The sequence below is a fragment of the Micrasema longulum genome, unplaced genomic scaffold (assembly GCF_059751315.1).
Source record: "Micrasema longulum isolate JH-2025_06_02 unplaced genomic scaffold, ASM5975131v1 h1tg001122l, whole genome shotgun sequence".
NCBI lineage: Eukaryota > Metazoa > Arthropoda > Insecta > Trichoptera > Brachycentridae > Micrasema > Micrasema longulum.
The window spans coordinates 127,739-143,863 of NW_028278310.1; the positions used below are offsets into that span (position 1 = coordinate 127,739).

Here is a 16,125-nt window from a genome sequence, read left to right on the forward strand (position 1 = left end):
GATTTTCCAATATGCGAAAAAATATTGACAAACTTTAAGCGATGAGCTTTTATAGACAGCTGTTTAAGGAAAAATCACAAAGAAAATTCTGTACCAACCACTTTATAAATGTGGCGTAATTGGTTTAGAAAATAAATTCTCATGTTAATATCCTGTCGCTAAGTATTTGACCCATCTTTTTCTTTCGCTAATTAAAATGCGTGTTAAGTTTGGACCTGTTCGCCGTTATGCGTCTTGAATCCGGAATCACGTACAGATCTATTCCCGGTGCTCAGCCCTCAGCTCGTTGTTTCCTGCTCATCTGATGATTTGAAGGCACGCAGCCCAGACGTGAGGATTGCACAATGCGCAAGATGCAAGATGCGGCCTTTGCTCCAAAACATAATTCATTTCGGACCGTGACGGCGAAAGTCTCCGAGATTAATAAGATAAAGGGGCAATTGCTTTCGCAAGAGAAAAGCCAGAATATATTTCGCCAATTCGAAATTAAAAGGTGTGTGAGACTCCTTACCTCACAATTGCTGTGTGAAAAATGGCACGGAGAAATAATAATTGTCCGATGGGAGATTATGGCACAGGCCTTACAGCAGTGATTCTTGTCGTATTGAAAGGGTATTAAAACGAGTTTTATTGCTGTTAACAACTAAATGCACGCTTTTTGTGATTTATGTCTTCGGCAAATCATCAAACACCTTCAACAAATCTCAGCTGTGCTATATATTTTTTTTAAATCTCGAAATTTACTAACCGTTTTAAAATGGTTGAATAAGTATTCAAATTATCACTATCCATGATGCTTCCAATTAAATTAAACATCTCCCATCTTCGTTACATCTCCCAAATAAGCCCCCTTATGGCCGCGAGGCTTAACGATCGATGCTGTATCCTTCTTGTACTATGAACCATTATGAAGAAGTTGTCTTATTTTTTAACGCCGAAAGCAATATAGACGAACTGAAGCATAATATTAGGTATGCCTGAATGTTCTATACACGGTTGAACTCTTAGCCTGGATGCCCTGGACTGTTAGACCCGGAGACCATTTTAACACGTACCGTATGTTTATTAAAACGAAACACAAACACGATACATACAGCCATGTTTTTTTTCAGTGTGAGACCATAGTTGGTTTTCTTGCTTAAGGCAAGGGAAAACATGAACTGAGATATTAAATTACTGAACATAACGCAGTGTACACAATACACAACTTAATGTGCCTTTAAGTGCAAACGTGAGAAGATGTGTTACGCGCATATATTAAATTGATATAAACATTTCTAACGTTTCCTCATTTATAAAGGACAATACTTAAATAATTTTGCGGGAAAAACTATGTATTAAAAAGGCCACCTACTTAATTTAACCGAAGATTGAATAGACGATAGAAAAAATTAGGCAGTGCCACTGTGAATTATTGCCATATATCATTTAGAATTTATTTCAATTAATTTATTTCGCTTTAAATTTCACACATTTTTTAGACGTTGGAGCATCATTCTTATTTTAAATTTATTTCCACTGACTGAATCAGGTTAAATAAGATTCCGTTTCCCTTTTTTCCATTTTTTCGTAACGCTATTTTTTAAATGTATTTTCAATACTTGGCTATATTTTGTATATTAATAAAAAGGCGATCGAAAATCAGAATCAGTTTTTTTAAACATATTATTTATATATTTTTATACGTTTTTGATTCATGTAATTAATTGTATTGCTTTTACACCTGTATATTCCGCAAATACGGTGTAGTCTAAGCCTAAGCATATAATTAATAACATTCATAAATCATGCATATTAAAAAATTTCATGCATTATTTTCCCAGGAATCGAAAACAATTCAATTTGGGACAAAAATAGTAAACATATTATTTAAGCCTGAACATAATATAATGATGACAATAATTTTATCTTTTTCTTCAATTAAATAAAAAATCAAAACAAGACAGAAAACGACGAAAAGTGTTAGCATTTAAACAAACAAATTTAACATTTTTGTAAATAAAAATGAAAATCTAAACATGTAAAAAAAGCAAACGAATCGGCCAAAACATGATTGGCTTTTAAATAAAACTGTCACTTAAATTCTCAAAAAAAATGTTAATTATACGCAGAGAGTCCTTAAAAGCCATGTTTTGGGATTTACATATGTTATTTATCGTTGATTTTTCAGTTTCAGTGTTGGAGAACAGCGTTTATTTTGTAATTTTAGTATAATATTTTAATTAATTACCCACTTTTTTAGACGTTTCAGTAAGACTTTTCGATGGGACACAATTTTTTAGGATAAGTTTTATTCTACACACTTATGTATTATAAAAATATTCAATGCATTTCTGTTTTAACAAGTCACTTTAAAATATAAATCATCAACTGAGTTTTTTTTTCAATTGAAGATCTTCCACGTTAATGATGGTTTGCAGGAGATCAGTGAACAACCTTGGAATGACGCAATTTAATATTCGTTCTCCGAAGTAATTTGTAATTCAGGGAGCGATCAGGGAACCCTTAGTTTTTCCAATCAAGTGTTTTGAGCATGGGAAACTCTTTTTTTATAGGGTTCGGAAATTAAATGAATTGCGAGTGAAAACAATAATAAAATTAAAATTGATGTAACGTATTGTTTAATTTAATTTGTAGTGGAAAAGTTGACCAGAAAATATGAATGCCGAATTTATTGAAATATGTTTACTGAAATTAATTTGCATTGATAAAACCAGTAGCAGTATGCTCTTTTTTTATGTAATTTATAATTATTGGAAGAATGAACATATCACTATGTAAATAAACAGGTTGTTTGGTTTGAATGGGATGTATCTACAGATTATAGATAACTTAAATATGACGAGAGGGAATAAATAACAAAATCAAGATTCAAAGGCCATCAACTCCGAAAAATCAGAAATGACACAATAATATTGGAATTTGAAAATTATGTTTCTTTTACGTGACAACAAACCAAGAGCCTCATTATCATCTATATCATTTTTATTTCATAGAAGGTAAGGTAATCAGTCTCACGCTTCAGGTGCCAGTCAAAGAACAACAAAATATTGCAATCTAGAACTACATTGAGTACCAATTGTTCACATCTACCCTGCAAGAAATTAAACCCAAGACCCAAAGCATGGTAGGCGAATGCACCAAACACTACACTACGAGGTGGACTTTTCTCTACTCGATTTCTTTTTTCAGGATTTTTCGATTGGATCGAGTCAAAAACATTTTGGAGGCCATTTTTAACAAGTTATATAAAACTGGCTATTAGAAAATCAAATTGTGGTATAACTGTAAATAAAGCTATAAAAATGGCCAGGGCTTTTATAAATCGACAGTTCATAATGGTCCAATCTTCTGACAAGTCAAATGTAATAATGGTGCATAGTAAATTAACTTTCCTTGTTGAAATTTGAAACTGATACTGAAATCTGATTGATAACTTTGATACCTGGCTTTTTAGTGTTAGAAAGCGTTTTAAGATTGTCCTCGTATTAACCTAATACGTTTTGCAAAATGATGAAACTGTGTATGAAATATGGGTGCGCGTATTTATGTTATTTTGATATTCCAATGGATATGTTTCCTTTTTAATTTTTTGCCCAACATGTTTGTTTAATTTTTCCGTTTTGTTGAGTATTTACTTAAAAATATTAAATAAAACACGCCTAAAGATAATAGCCCAACGACTACTTACATTCATTTAGACGTATTTATCTGTATTTTACAATCCTTGACCTTTGATAAACACACTTAACTCCTTACATGTTTCTTCTTGCAACATATTAACGACACGCAATTTTAGATAAGTATTTCTTATGTTTACAAACAAAAAATGTTTAATAAAATTGTGTTGAATCATTAATAAGTATTACTGTGATAATTTCATTCGAATATTTATACGTTTACGTTTTTATGCTGAAACTATTGTGATTAATTTACCAATATGCGTACAACGTACACCTACAATGAGGAAGAGCGTTTTTATTTTTCATATCACTATTAATAATAAATAGACTAACCAGAATACTATCTTAATTTTCCCGGGTTGTTTTGACCTTACTAAAATCTGTCAAAATAGAGTATAAAATATTATAAATCGCAAGTTGTGTTAGTGTACTTTTGAAACAACGGCACAAATAGTAAAAAAATAAATGGAGCATTTTAAACATATAGCTAACAAGTTGGCGAAAGCGTACACCGATAAACGAAGGATAGCTGTTGTAGAAAGTGACCGACCGAACCAAGATTTGTAGCCAAAACCGAATTTTGGATTCTTTCTAGTTCGGTCGAAACCGAAACTTATTTAAATAAGTTAAAAGTCACTTCAAGACGCCCAAAATTAGGCGTTTTAATTATTAAACCTAACGCGTCCATTATTATAAGTGTTAAATAAAATTCACTATGAAATAAAAGGCATAAATTTAATGAGTAAATATGTTTAGTTTAAATTTAATATATCTTTACAATCAAACCGCGGAAATAACAAAACAAAGAAACTTTAAAAGCCTTCATTGTACCCCTCACTGCAGTATTGTCAATTTGTGATCAATCAAATACACATGGTCAGCACAATCACCATTTTTTAATTTCCCAGTATGACAGAGAAGGAATACAGTGTAAGTTCCAAATTGAGACCGCGGCCGCACGCTCCAGATCCCGCCTCGGAAAGGAAGAAGAACGTAGTAATACAAACAAATCAAACAACGACACAAAACCCAAATACATATAGGAAACATTATAATGATTTGCCCTATAAAACATGCACTCAAGCAACAGAAGATGTCATCAGATGGGAGAGGCAACGGAGAAGACATTGGTATGCACATTTGAGGAGAATGGAGCCATCTAGACTCCCTCATAATACATTGCACGGCCAACTCAAGGTAGACGATACCCGGGCAGGTCGCCAAAGAGATGGTTTTACAGCTGAGAATTGACTTCGCAGGAGTCTCATACCTCTCGAAAAACAGGCTACAAGACCTACACTTCTAAAAAGTATAATATGAAAAATAGTTATTTGTAAGCCTAATGCTTATTTCTTACCCCGCATATTTTTAAAATTTTATTTTCAGTATGATACTTACATATGGACGAGTACTCGTTCTTTGTAAGTTAATCAGAAATTTCTGTTTTCTTGATTGAATCCGAACTTGCCATTAGTGAAAGTTTCCGCCAGGTTAAAGTAAATTTACTAAAATGCGGGCTTAGAGAAAATGCGCGGGAATAACTATCTATTCAAGATTCAAGTTCGAAAGCTGCGCTGATCTCGCGCGCATCATTTTGCCTTTCTAGCAAGTAGAATTCTATCCGTATAATATGTATATTATAATAAGTATCGAGTATCTACAGCCAACTATTATGTCTCGGTTTTTCAGTTTCAATTCTTGAGACGATAACATATAACCAGCAACAAACATACATACTGATAGCTGTCCACAGTATGCGAGTTACAAGAAACGTTAGAACAAATAGATAAAATTATTAAACAAAACACGTTGCTGAAAAAGAAACTTAAAAATATGAAAAAAAAGCATATACGTAATACGTATATACAAAAGCCGATCAACATCTGGAAAACAATATTTGAAAAATTGTAACGATGCGATGGTCCGAAGATATCAATGTTCACCCCAGTGTCATACAACTTGTTATGCTGTTTTTTTATTTAATTTTTGATAAAATTATTTCACTCCAAAAAAAGATTATCCCCTTTAACGTGTTTAAGAATACCGTTAAGTATAATTGATAAGATTAAAAAGGGTCTCTGAGATGGTTTGGTCACGTAGAACGCATGGACAACGAAAGAATGGTAAAACAAGTATATATGGCGAAACTGTAACGGTAACGTGAGATGAAGACAATCAAGGAAGACGTGGCATGATCAGATAAACCAAAATCTTAAGTCTGGTAATTTTAAAAGCAGACAGAACCGAAGGGCATATATGACAAGATGTATGAATGTGAAAGAAGCTTGGAATGTATGCCAGGATAGACGTATGTGGCGGTCCATTCACTCTGCGTACCCCTACGGAGAAATGGCGTGATGGTAGTAGTAGTAGTAGTAATTTGAACATTTTAAAAAGAAAAAAATATTTTATTTATCAAAAAACTTACCCAGTAAATTTGCTAGCATTTTACACACCTAATAAAATAAATAATTAGTGTATTTTTTACATGGAAGTATTTTTTTAATTGTTATTATGTAAAAGCGCTGGGACATCAAATTATGCTAATGTTAACAGGTATTAATTAAATTAAATTCAATCTTAAAACTTTATTGACGTTTTTAGGTAATTTTTCGTTCGAACGATCAATTCAGAACATAAAATACATACTTTCAATGCGAACAAACGATGTTACATCGAACCTAGACCTCCCGCGTGGTGTTACAACGTCCTAAGCACACCAAATATACATTAAGATAATTAATGCCGTAAATTTAATTGAAGAAACAAAAATCATCAGATGTTTCAAATGAAGATATTAAATTAAAAAAATAAAATAAGCCCAAAATCTATCAATGATAACAACGATGGTGAAAATTTCCACATGCGAACAATATCCAATGTAGGTATTATAATTTTTGTAAACTCAGGTATTTTTCTGCAAAATTTTTCGACTTCTATAAAAAGCTTCCAATACTTTCTTGTATTTATTGCAACTATTCACCAATTGATATTTTCACCTAAAAAATGCGGTATGTAACAAATAAATTCCTAATGACTTGGTGCTTATTGCTTATGTTTACTATAAATATATAACCTATACTGAAAAAAAAAATATTTACAAAGTACAAAACATTAATTAATAAATCAGTAATTAATTCATTCAATAAAAGCTCACCTTATACACTGAAATAAATATTTAAAAGCTTGAAGAAAAATAATCGACATTAATATATTCTTTAGTTTTTTTATGGTTTTGAGGGTTACAGAAATTAGGTATATCAAAAAAAGTTACATTCATATGTGTTGCATTTTTGTCAACTTATTTCAATGAGATGGAGACAACTTTAGAGAAGAGAGTATGGAAGGTATTTACAGAGCTTTTGATCTGTCGTTGGCTGATTTAAATAACCACTTTACTCGCTATAACATTTACCATTCTGGCTTTGAACATCCATATTCCTTCTATTCTTCTATCTGCTGTTTTTATGTGAAGTTAAACAGATAGGCTAGGCTTCCATATTCCTTTCTCTAAAAAGTTTTCCATCTCTGTTGCAATATGTTGATCTTAGTAACTCCCTACGGGGTAAAACCCCGTTTTTTTCTTAAAATGTTTTAACAAGCTCAAAATGTTGTTGATTAACTTTTTTTGGTGCAACTGGCCGTTGTATAGTTGCATTTACCGACATTGATCACAATCGAAACCGTAACGAAAAAAAATATAGGGAACGTCGGGCCTGAAGATTTTAATAAAATACGCTTAAGTGTATTAATAATATTATTTTTCTGTTACGTCATACAGCTTACACTAATACACGAAAACTCTTTAAACTTATTACATTATTTACTTACATTTTCGTTTGACTTAGTTCATGTTTTGAGACGCGTTGGCGTTAAAATAATGTTCAACGTTCGTCGGCTTTATGAATGGACACCGGTGCATGGTTGGTTCACGCAAGATAACATACCGTGCAATAGATTTCCAATCATTTTTCTTACTACGGATATTATGTATGTAAATTATTAATATTATGTGTACAAAATACATAAATTTTCAGTAATCCCAAATTTTGGTAGTTAAAAAAGTTATTGATGACATATGACATCTACTGAAAATGTGTCATGAAAACGACTTATTTTTTTAATATATATAAATGTATGTCTATTAAATTCACAAGAAAATCAAATAAAATCGTGTTCAATTATTCAATCCACAACACAATTTTAATGAACGTCGAGACAATTCGAGATCTTGGGATACTTTTTGATAACAAACTTAAATTCAACCATCACATTGACCTCATTTCAAAGAAAGCGTCCAATATATGTGGATTTATTTTGCGAATATCTAAGCCATTCAAAGCCCGAAAATTGCAATGACATTGTATAAATCATTTGTTCGTAGTTTGTTTGAATTTAATTCTATAATTCGGTCTCCTAATTATAATATTCATATAACGCGGATTGAATCGGCGCAACGTAAATTTTTAAAAGCATTGATATTTAGAATCGGATCAAATACTTTTATAATCAACTATTATGATCGTCTTGAGTACTTTGATATCTTTAGTTTAGAATTCAGAAGGATTTCGGCTGGTTTGGTATTCTTGCACAAATGAATATCTAACTGTATAGATGTCCATGATATCCTTGCTCAGATCAACCTTGATGTACCTCGCCGTAACTTGCGTACCAATCCTGTCTTTGTTGTGGAAAATTATAAAACTAACATCGGATTATTTTCCCCTCTGCCAAGGATCCTCAGAACAGTGAACGAAATTTTACTAAACGGTACAGTCGATGTGTTCCTACAGCAAGGGCATGCATTTAAGACGCAAGCGGTGTTGTCTCTTCTGACTCGCGATATCACACTTGCCATTTCCACCTAGATTATGCTATATAAATACCTTTTGTTAATTATACACTTTGTTAATTTAAGTAGACTTAAAGAATATTAAGCTTAAGTATAACTCATTAATGCCAATCTATTAGGGCTTACTTAAGCCTGTTGACTGGCTTAAAAATAAAATAATAAAATAATGGTGCATTATTAAATATTGCATTTCAATCCGTGTGCAAATGTATTCTTCTTCACTCGTTTTTGTCTCTTTGCGGACGACAATAAAATTCTTTAAAAAAATTAAAATACAATTGACTGTTTGTTGGTTCAGTCGGATATTGATTCTGTTGATATGTGATGCAAAACCAGCTACCTAGAACAACGGCAGATACAATTTGTCTGCTTGTTGTATCATATAATATGTATGTGGATCGCATTCTTTGCCGACGTTTTGAAACTCACCATTACGTCAGTTATTAGGGACGATGTAACAACTATAACCGGCATAGTAAGCGAGAAAATAGCAATGTCTGTTGCATTTGTACAGCCATGAATATCTTTGAAATCCTATCATTTTACTTAAATTTATTTTATTTCACGACTTCCTTGAAATAAAACCTTTGTAATGTCGGGACCTATCTTTTGTGTTAAAAATATATTTTTCAATTCAATTCAATTTTCAATTCAATTCATTTATTTATATATAACATATACATTACTAACATATATGCAATGCGTACATATAAAAAAGAAAAATATGCATGAAAGAGACTCATGTCAAAGTAGTAGCAGAATCCAGCTCCGGAAAACTCCTTCGGATACATGGAACAGATAAATATCCAGAGCAATGTTGTTCAGCATAGCGGTAGCCCTTCCAAAATGCATAACCATAGGCAGGTTGGTCCTGTATATCGAAATATGAATTTTGATAATATTGCAATGATTAACAAACTACAACAGGGATGGAGAATACCTTAAAGAAGGAATATAGAAGTCTAGGCATTTACAGGGCTTATGACCTGTCATTGGCTGGTTTAAGTGGCCACTTTACACACCGTGTAACATTCACCATTTTGCCTTTGTTAGAACCTGTCAAAATCAATAAATGAAAGAATTGAAGAAATATGGATGTTTAAACATAGACAAAATGATGAATGTTACACACCTGTGTAAATTGGCCACTCAAACCAGCCAATGGCAGGTCATAAGCCTTGTAAATGCCTAGACTTCCATATTCCCTTTTTAAGGTATTCTCTATTCATGTTGTAATTAGTTAATCGTAATGACTCCCGACGGAGTGAAATCGAGTCTACAAACATTTAGACAAACTCAAATATTGGAATATTGCATCAAGCTTTGACAAACTAATTTAGTACTTTTTGATGTTTAAAAAAAATATTTGGACAATTTTTTACAGAAACATAAAATTATCAGTATTATCCTTCACATAAGTCTAATCCACTAATGTAATAAATCCTTCACTGTCGATCCTGTCGGAAACTGAACCCGAGTCCAACTGCATGGTAGGAGAATTAGCATCAGGAGAACATCAGTTTTGTCATACCACCAATACTCATAGAAGCAACACAATTCGTTATTACGTCATGATATTCAAAATATGTACGTTTTTTCTACCGGGAGAACACGAGTGTTGAATAGATCTTTACATGCATTTATCTCCTCTTGGGTGGCAGTTCGCGCCAGTCCTTATATTGCGTGCACGACCGACCAATAAAGCGATTCCTATCGTCAGCCATTGGAGAAAAAGGATCGCGCTTCGTTGAAACTTCGTTCAACAAACTATATATCATATTCTCGTCGGTAATTTCAGGTGATGTGGAAAATACGACTTCTTCAGTTGATTTACGATCTCTTCAATCATGCATTGTGATTCAATGTAGCATACAATGTCTTCTTCGAAATAAGTTGTTGCTTTTCGCGTTGTCTGCCAATAGTCTACTCTTTGCTACATCAATTTCAGAAGCATCGATGAATCTTATTCAACATAAAGAAATCGTCAGAATAATTTCTTCATACTGAATAAGATAACGATCTTTCGAACAATAAAATGTAGAATATTTATATGAATTTTATATTATGTAACACAGATTGTACGATTAAGATATTAAACGATGTTTTAAACCCTGGTAGTAGTCTCGTGGCTAGTGATCCAGACTCACGGATCAGAGATTTGAGATTCGAGCTTCTGGCTACCTTAACATTTTTTCCTTTTTTAATAGAGTTACCCAAAACTCGTTAAAAATGACCCCCAAAATGTAAATATTTCGGTAAATCAAAATAACGCAAATATTTATTAAATAAAACATCCAAATAAGACTTCGTTACAAAATAATACTTAATACCGTTTTGTAGCAACAATTCACGGACACTGTATACTTGTAATGCCGTATTAAACAGACTTCATGAACTCGGCTATAGTTATTCCCACGTATCTGATATATTTAGTGTAGGGTATTTAATTTGTTTTTTACATTTATTCTTGAATTTCTTAAACTTTCTACTGAGTGTGTTATATAATCTTTAGGTTTTTTTTATGGAAATCTTGTATAATTTTTGGGTTTATTTTTTTATAAATCTTGGGTAAAAGAACATTTATGTTTTAAAAAAAATATATACTAAGCCAAATATGTAAGTATTAATATTTTTTTGTAAAAGGCAGATTTGCCGTTTATGTTAATAAAATAAAATACATTATGCTTGATTTTAATTTCGATGCACGTTCATTTTATTTTTATTTTAGGACTATAAATTTCTACATTTAAATAAATTTCCAATTCATTTGCTTTAGTTTTGTAATCGGACTTTTTTGTGTATTTTATGTAAATCACACATTTTATATCAGAGATGTGTCCCATTCTATGCTAATGGGATCAATTTCCACCTATCAGCCAACGACTTAACAAGGACAAGTTTTCCCACTCAGCTATATATTACCTACTCATTGTACCAAAAACCTACTCCATTCGTAATCCAGCATACTCAATTCATTTGCGCCAGTCTTGACATCTTAATACTGTATCCGTCGATTTAAACATTTCTACGGATAGACATTTAGTTTTTAAACGAGCAGTATCTTAAAAGTATTTTAACCTTTATCACCCGTAATCTTTGTTTATATCTTATACAGTTTTTAGCTCTTTGATGTTTCGCTGTTCGTTCAGTGGTCTTGTCTATGTATTTTAAGATCGGCGTTCAGACAACTCCGAAGTCCAAGTGGCGTGGCTAGAAAAAGTTGTTAAACAGTTATTCACCAAGACGGTACGCGAGTGCTCTCGCTAGGGCCGGAGTACGAGAGATAATGCCTTTTATGGGACCCCCGTCAGGCCGGAAGAGTAGACCGTTTGGCCCTAAAAGGACCGCCTCTGATCAAACTGGATGGTCCACTCGACAGAAATATGAATCGTAACGACACAGTTTGGCTTTAAAAACTACCTATTTTCCGACTTCAACAACAGTACGAATGCTTTCACTGGAATTGAATTTCTTAATAAAAACTTCCAGAATAATATTTTTTTATAAAATTTTATTCTGGAAGTTTTTAAAAAATATTTTAAATGTAGATAGCACTACTTCTACTCATAGAATTAAGAATAGTCCAGAAGGAGCGTAGAATCATATTTGAATAATTCGGACTTTGTCCAATAATACCCCCACTATGTCACAGCGTAATGCAGCTTGACGGAAAAAAAAATCATAACACAAATGTAATGTAAAAAAAAGCAATCTGTTAATTTCTTTAAAATTTCATTGTGCACGCGGAAATATTGATTGACACAACTGAGTAGATAAGTAAAGGGTTATTTAATAAGAGTAATTGAATTAATGAAAATAAAATTTGTTTTACATTTTACATAAAACGAATATTTTTATATCATGTTAAATAATATTTGATGTTTTGAAGATAATGTTGGTCAAATGTCCACCACAGAGTTGTTTAATCCGAGAACCAATTTTCATTAATTATCTCATTAGATAAGCAAAGTAGAGTAAAAAAAAATACTACCCTGGCAACACCAATGAAATTTCCATTTTGTTTCTTCGACAATCTGACAGATGGAAAAACAATTCAATTTTTAAGTAATGCATTTGTTATATAAACATTCATTTGCAAATTACAGATGAAATGTGATTGCATCCTGTTTCTTTAAAATCCTAGCAGTATTTCTGCACTTTAAAAGGGCACAATACGGCATAGTTGAATTCAAATCGCCTTCTGTTTGATGTGCGTATGCGGCTTCTGGACTATTCTTAATTTTATGAATATACTTTTGCTCTTAATATAACGCTAGCACAGCTAACCAACAAACTGAGATCTAGTTATAGTAAAAAGGTTAATGTTTATAAAATAAACAGTTTCAGGTAGGTAATAAGTTACGCATAATCACTTCTTTATATTTCTCTGTGAAACCGACGATGTTTGTTATTTTGAAATATTCATTAGAATGCCTATCCTGACGAACGCGCCTTATTTTTTAAGGTTTTACAAAAGTACTAAAGTAAGCATTTTTGTATTTATAACTAAAATATTTTGTTATTTATTTGTTTTTATTTTTGTTTCAGGTAAGTTGACACCTAAAGCGAAAATTATCGACAATATTCTAAGAGAAACTTCACGCAAAGGTAAACTATCGTAATGCACTTAATAATTATTTTCACACTATGGAGTCATCAATATAGTTATTAACAATTTAGATTCCCCACAACTGCTTGAGAAAATTAAAATTCGTATCCCTCAACGTACAACTCGGCTGCAACAATTGTTTCATGTTAGTGTTTGAAGCAGAAATAACAATAGGAATGTATTTATTACCAGAATCCTAAATTATTATACAACTTTTTTTCTGTAATCGCTATACATTTTCTCACTCTACTATAAAGAAACAAATTACAACAGAGACGGAAAATATTTTAGAGAAGAGAATATGGAAGTCTAGGCATTTACATGGCTTATAACCTGCTGTTGGCTGGTTTCAGTGGCAAATCTACACACTGTGTAACATTCACTATTTTGTTTATCTTATACATTCATATTTCTTCAATTCTTCCACCTGTTGATTTTAGTGAAGTTAAAGAACTGAAACCTTTATCGTTGTGAAGAGATTAATTTGATCGAATTATATAGAGATTATTTTAATCTTCATAATTCTCTGTGAAATCCAGTACTTGTCTACGAAAATTTAAACAAACTCAAAACATTATTTTCAACCGTCTATGCGCTCTGTAGCTGCAGGACATATTATCTAGATTATATTTGTAATCGATTATATATTAATTAATAACTCTTCTTGGTCATTTTTTTTTCGTGTAGTGTAAATGAGTTAGGCATCTAAACGTCCCTACGCTCTGTAGCTGCAAGACGTGTTGTAATCTAGCTCATATAAAATTATCCAAAATAAATATGATCGGAAATGAGGAACTAGGATCCCAACCGCCTATGCGCTCTGTAGCTGCTGCAACTTATGTTGGGATGTTATTGTACAGCGCCCTTGAGGTGGATTTTCACAAAAGTGGCGCTATATAAATTATCCTATCCAAAATAAAAAAGAATTTTAAAAAAGCGGCATTGAAAAAACTAACGGTAATTGACAGCTTGAATTATCAAGAGATTTTCCAAAGATGCTTTTTGGCGAATGGCAGTAGCTTTTACAAAGGCGTATTAAAGCGGATAGGAAATGGCTAATGTAATAAATTCATTACTGTGTAGAAATGGATTGACGTGTCCTAAAGCCCTATATCTGGCCGTTCGCTTCAAGTGGCACTTTTGCTCTTTGTAAAATCGATCCCCTTTGTATGGCGATTGAAAAGGCAGGCCTTAATCCTCGTGTCAGGATTGGTACAAATAATTGGTTTGATATTTCTTCTGACAATGGCCGAGTATTCGTGTCATAGCCAAGACCCTTCACTTATTCAACGCGTACCGAAGATATTCAACGAAATCAGTTCACCACTATCATTATTATTTATTAATCCAATCAGAAATATGATAATAATTTATTCAATCGCGTCGCTTGGAAATCTATTACATTTTCAGCATGACGTAATTTGTGTCCTTTGTTAATTTGAATTACATTATTCTTTGTTTAAAAAAAAAAATAGAAAATTAAACTATCTGTATGAAATAGGGAATCATCTTCTTAAAAAGGACTGTATAGTAGAGATGCCACAAATATTGATTCGGTCGATTACCGAATATTCGGCCATGCTCTCGGCCGAAGCGCTGAATATTCGACGGCCGAATGTTCGAAGCCCAGTTTACTTAAAAAAACTCTTTGATCGCTTTTGCAATAGTAGCTGCTTGATTGTGGAATAATCTACCCACTAATGTCATCCCTTGTTTATTTGCATTTAAATCGAGATTGAAATGTCAATATCTATATATTTAAGTTTTTCCCCTCTCCTTTTTCTGTACTTCCCATCCATTCTCCTTTCTTTATAGTATAGTGTAGATTTTTAGTTTATTTTTGTTTCAAATTTTGTTTAAAATTATAAGTTTCTGGATCATAAAATATGTTCATATACTTTTTATTTTTACAAACTGAACGGTTTGAAATCTTATTTCAGGAAAATGGCTATAAAGTTCACAGCCAATTCTACCATTGAAAAAAACTTATTTTATTTGAATATAACAATGTTGAAGTAACTTACATATTAATACGTATGGACAATGTATTAATAACAATTTTGAAAGATAAAAATTTTTAAAAAATTAATTAAATGCACTACAAAATAAAAATGAAAAAAATAATAAACTTCAAAGGAAAGAAGGGATAAAAAATAGAATAAAAATAAAATAAAAATAGAATGAATCTTTGCATAAATGAGATAACATAAAATAAACTTTATTTTGTTCTTATGGTGGTCTTAGTATTTCCAGCTATCGTTCGAACAGGGCAATATGCCTGCCCTTATAATACACCTAATTTAAGAAATAATCTAGCAAGGGTCCTACCGTTTTGAAATTCTTATTAAAAGCGCCAACTTTCAAAGTGACTTGCCAAATTAGCGTAGCGCATTTTATTTTCAGTACAGTCAGTTGAAATTGGGCGTAGTGTTAATTTTGAATACTTGGTTAGGTAAAAAATTAACATTTTCTTCCAAGCCGGAGCAGTTAGCTTTAAACTAAAGGCAAAAAATTACAGTAGCATTATTCAGGAGTACGTATTTAAAATAAAAATTTCAAAAAGTAAAGAGTTGTAGTGACGGGCGTTTAAAGACCATCACGGGTGTTTATTTTCTCTATTTTTTAAATGCCTATAATTGAAAAAATACCAAACATATATTTTTTTCATTTTTCTCATAACTTGCACCCGTTTCCGGCTTGACGTTGACTTACGAGACACCTTGCATAAAACATTAAATAAATAAACGGAACAACTATGGATGGCTTCAGCCAGACTACAAAATTTGATTCAGGGTACGGCACTACCCGATGTAAGGAGTACGGCTTTACCCACCGTTAAACTACTGAGACTCTTCTTAATTCTGACCTTTCTCTTGACGCTCAAATTCGTAGAACGATAAGTTCATGCTTTTACCAGCTGAGACAGATTAAATGCATACGCAAAAATTTGCCAGTTGATGCCGCTCGTCAATTAATGAATG

The 16,125-nt window shown here is 32.2% G+C and overlaps 1 protein-coding gene across 1 annotated transcript in view; it reads left to right on the top strand.

Moving 5' to 3' along the window:
• Positions 1-14,623, top strand: part of LOC148276943 (uncharacterized) — a 114,636-nt gene extending 100,013 nt beyond the window's left edge. The window contains exon 2 of the mRNA XM_088233559.1: positions 13,084-14,623. Within this exon, the coding sequence (XP_088089685.1) occupies positions 13,084-13,157 (74 nt within the window). The 3' untranslated portion in view covers positions 13,158-14,623. The remainder of the gene's footprint in view (positions 1-13,083) is intronic.
• Positions 14,624-16,125: the final 1,502 nt, after the last annotated feature.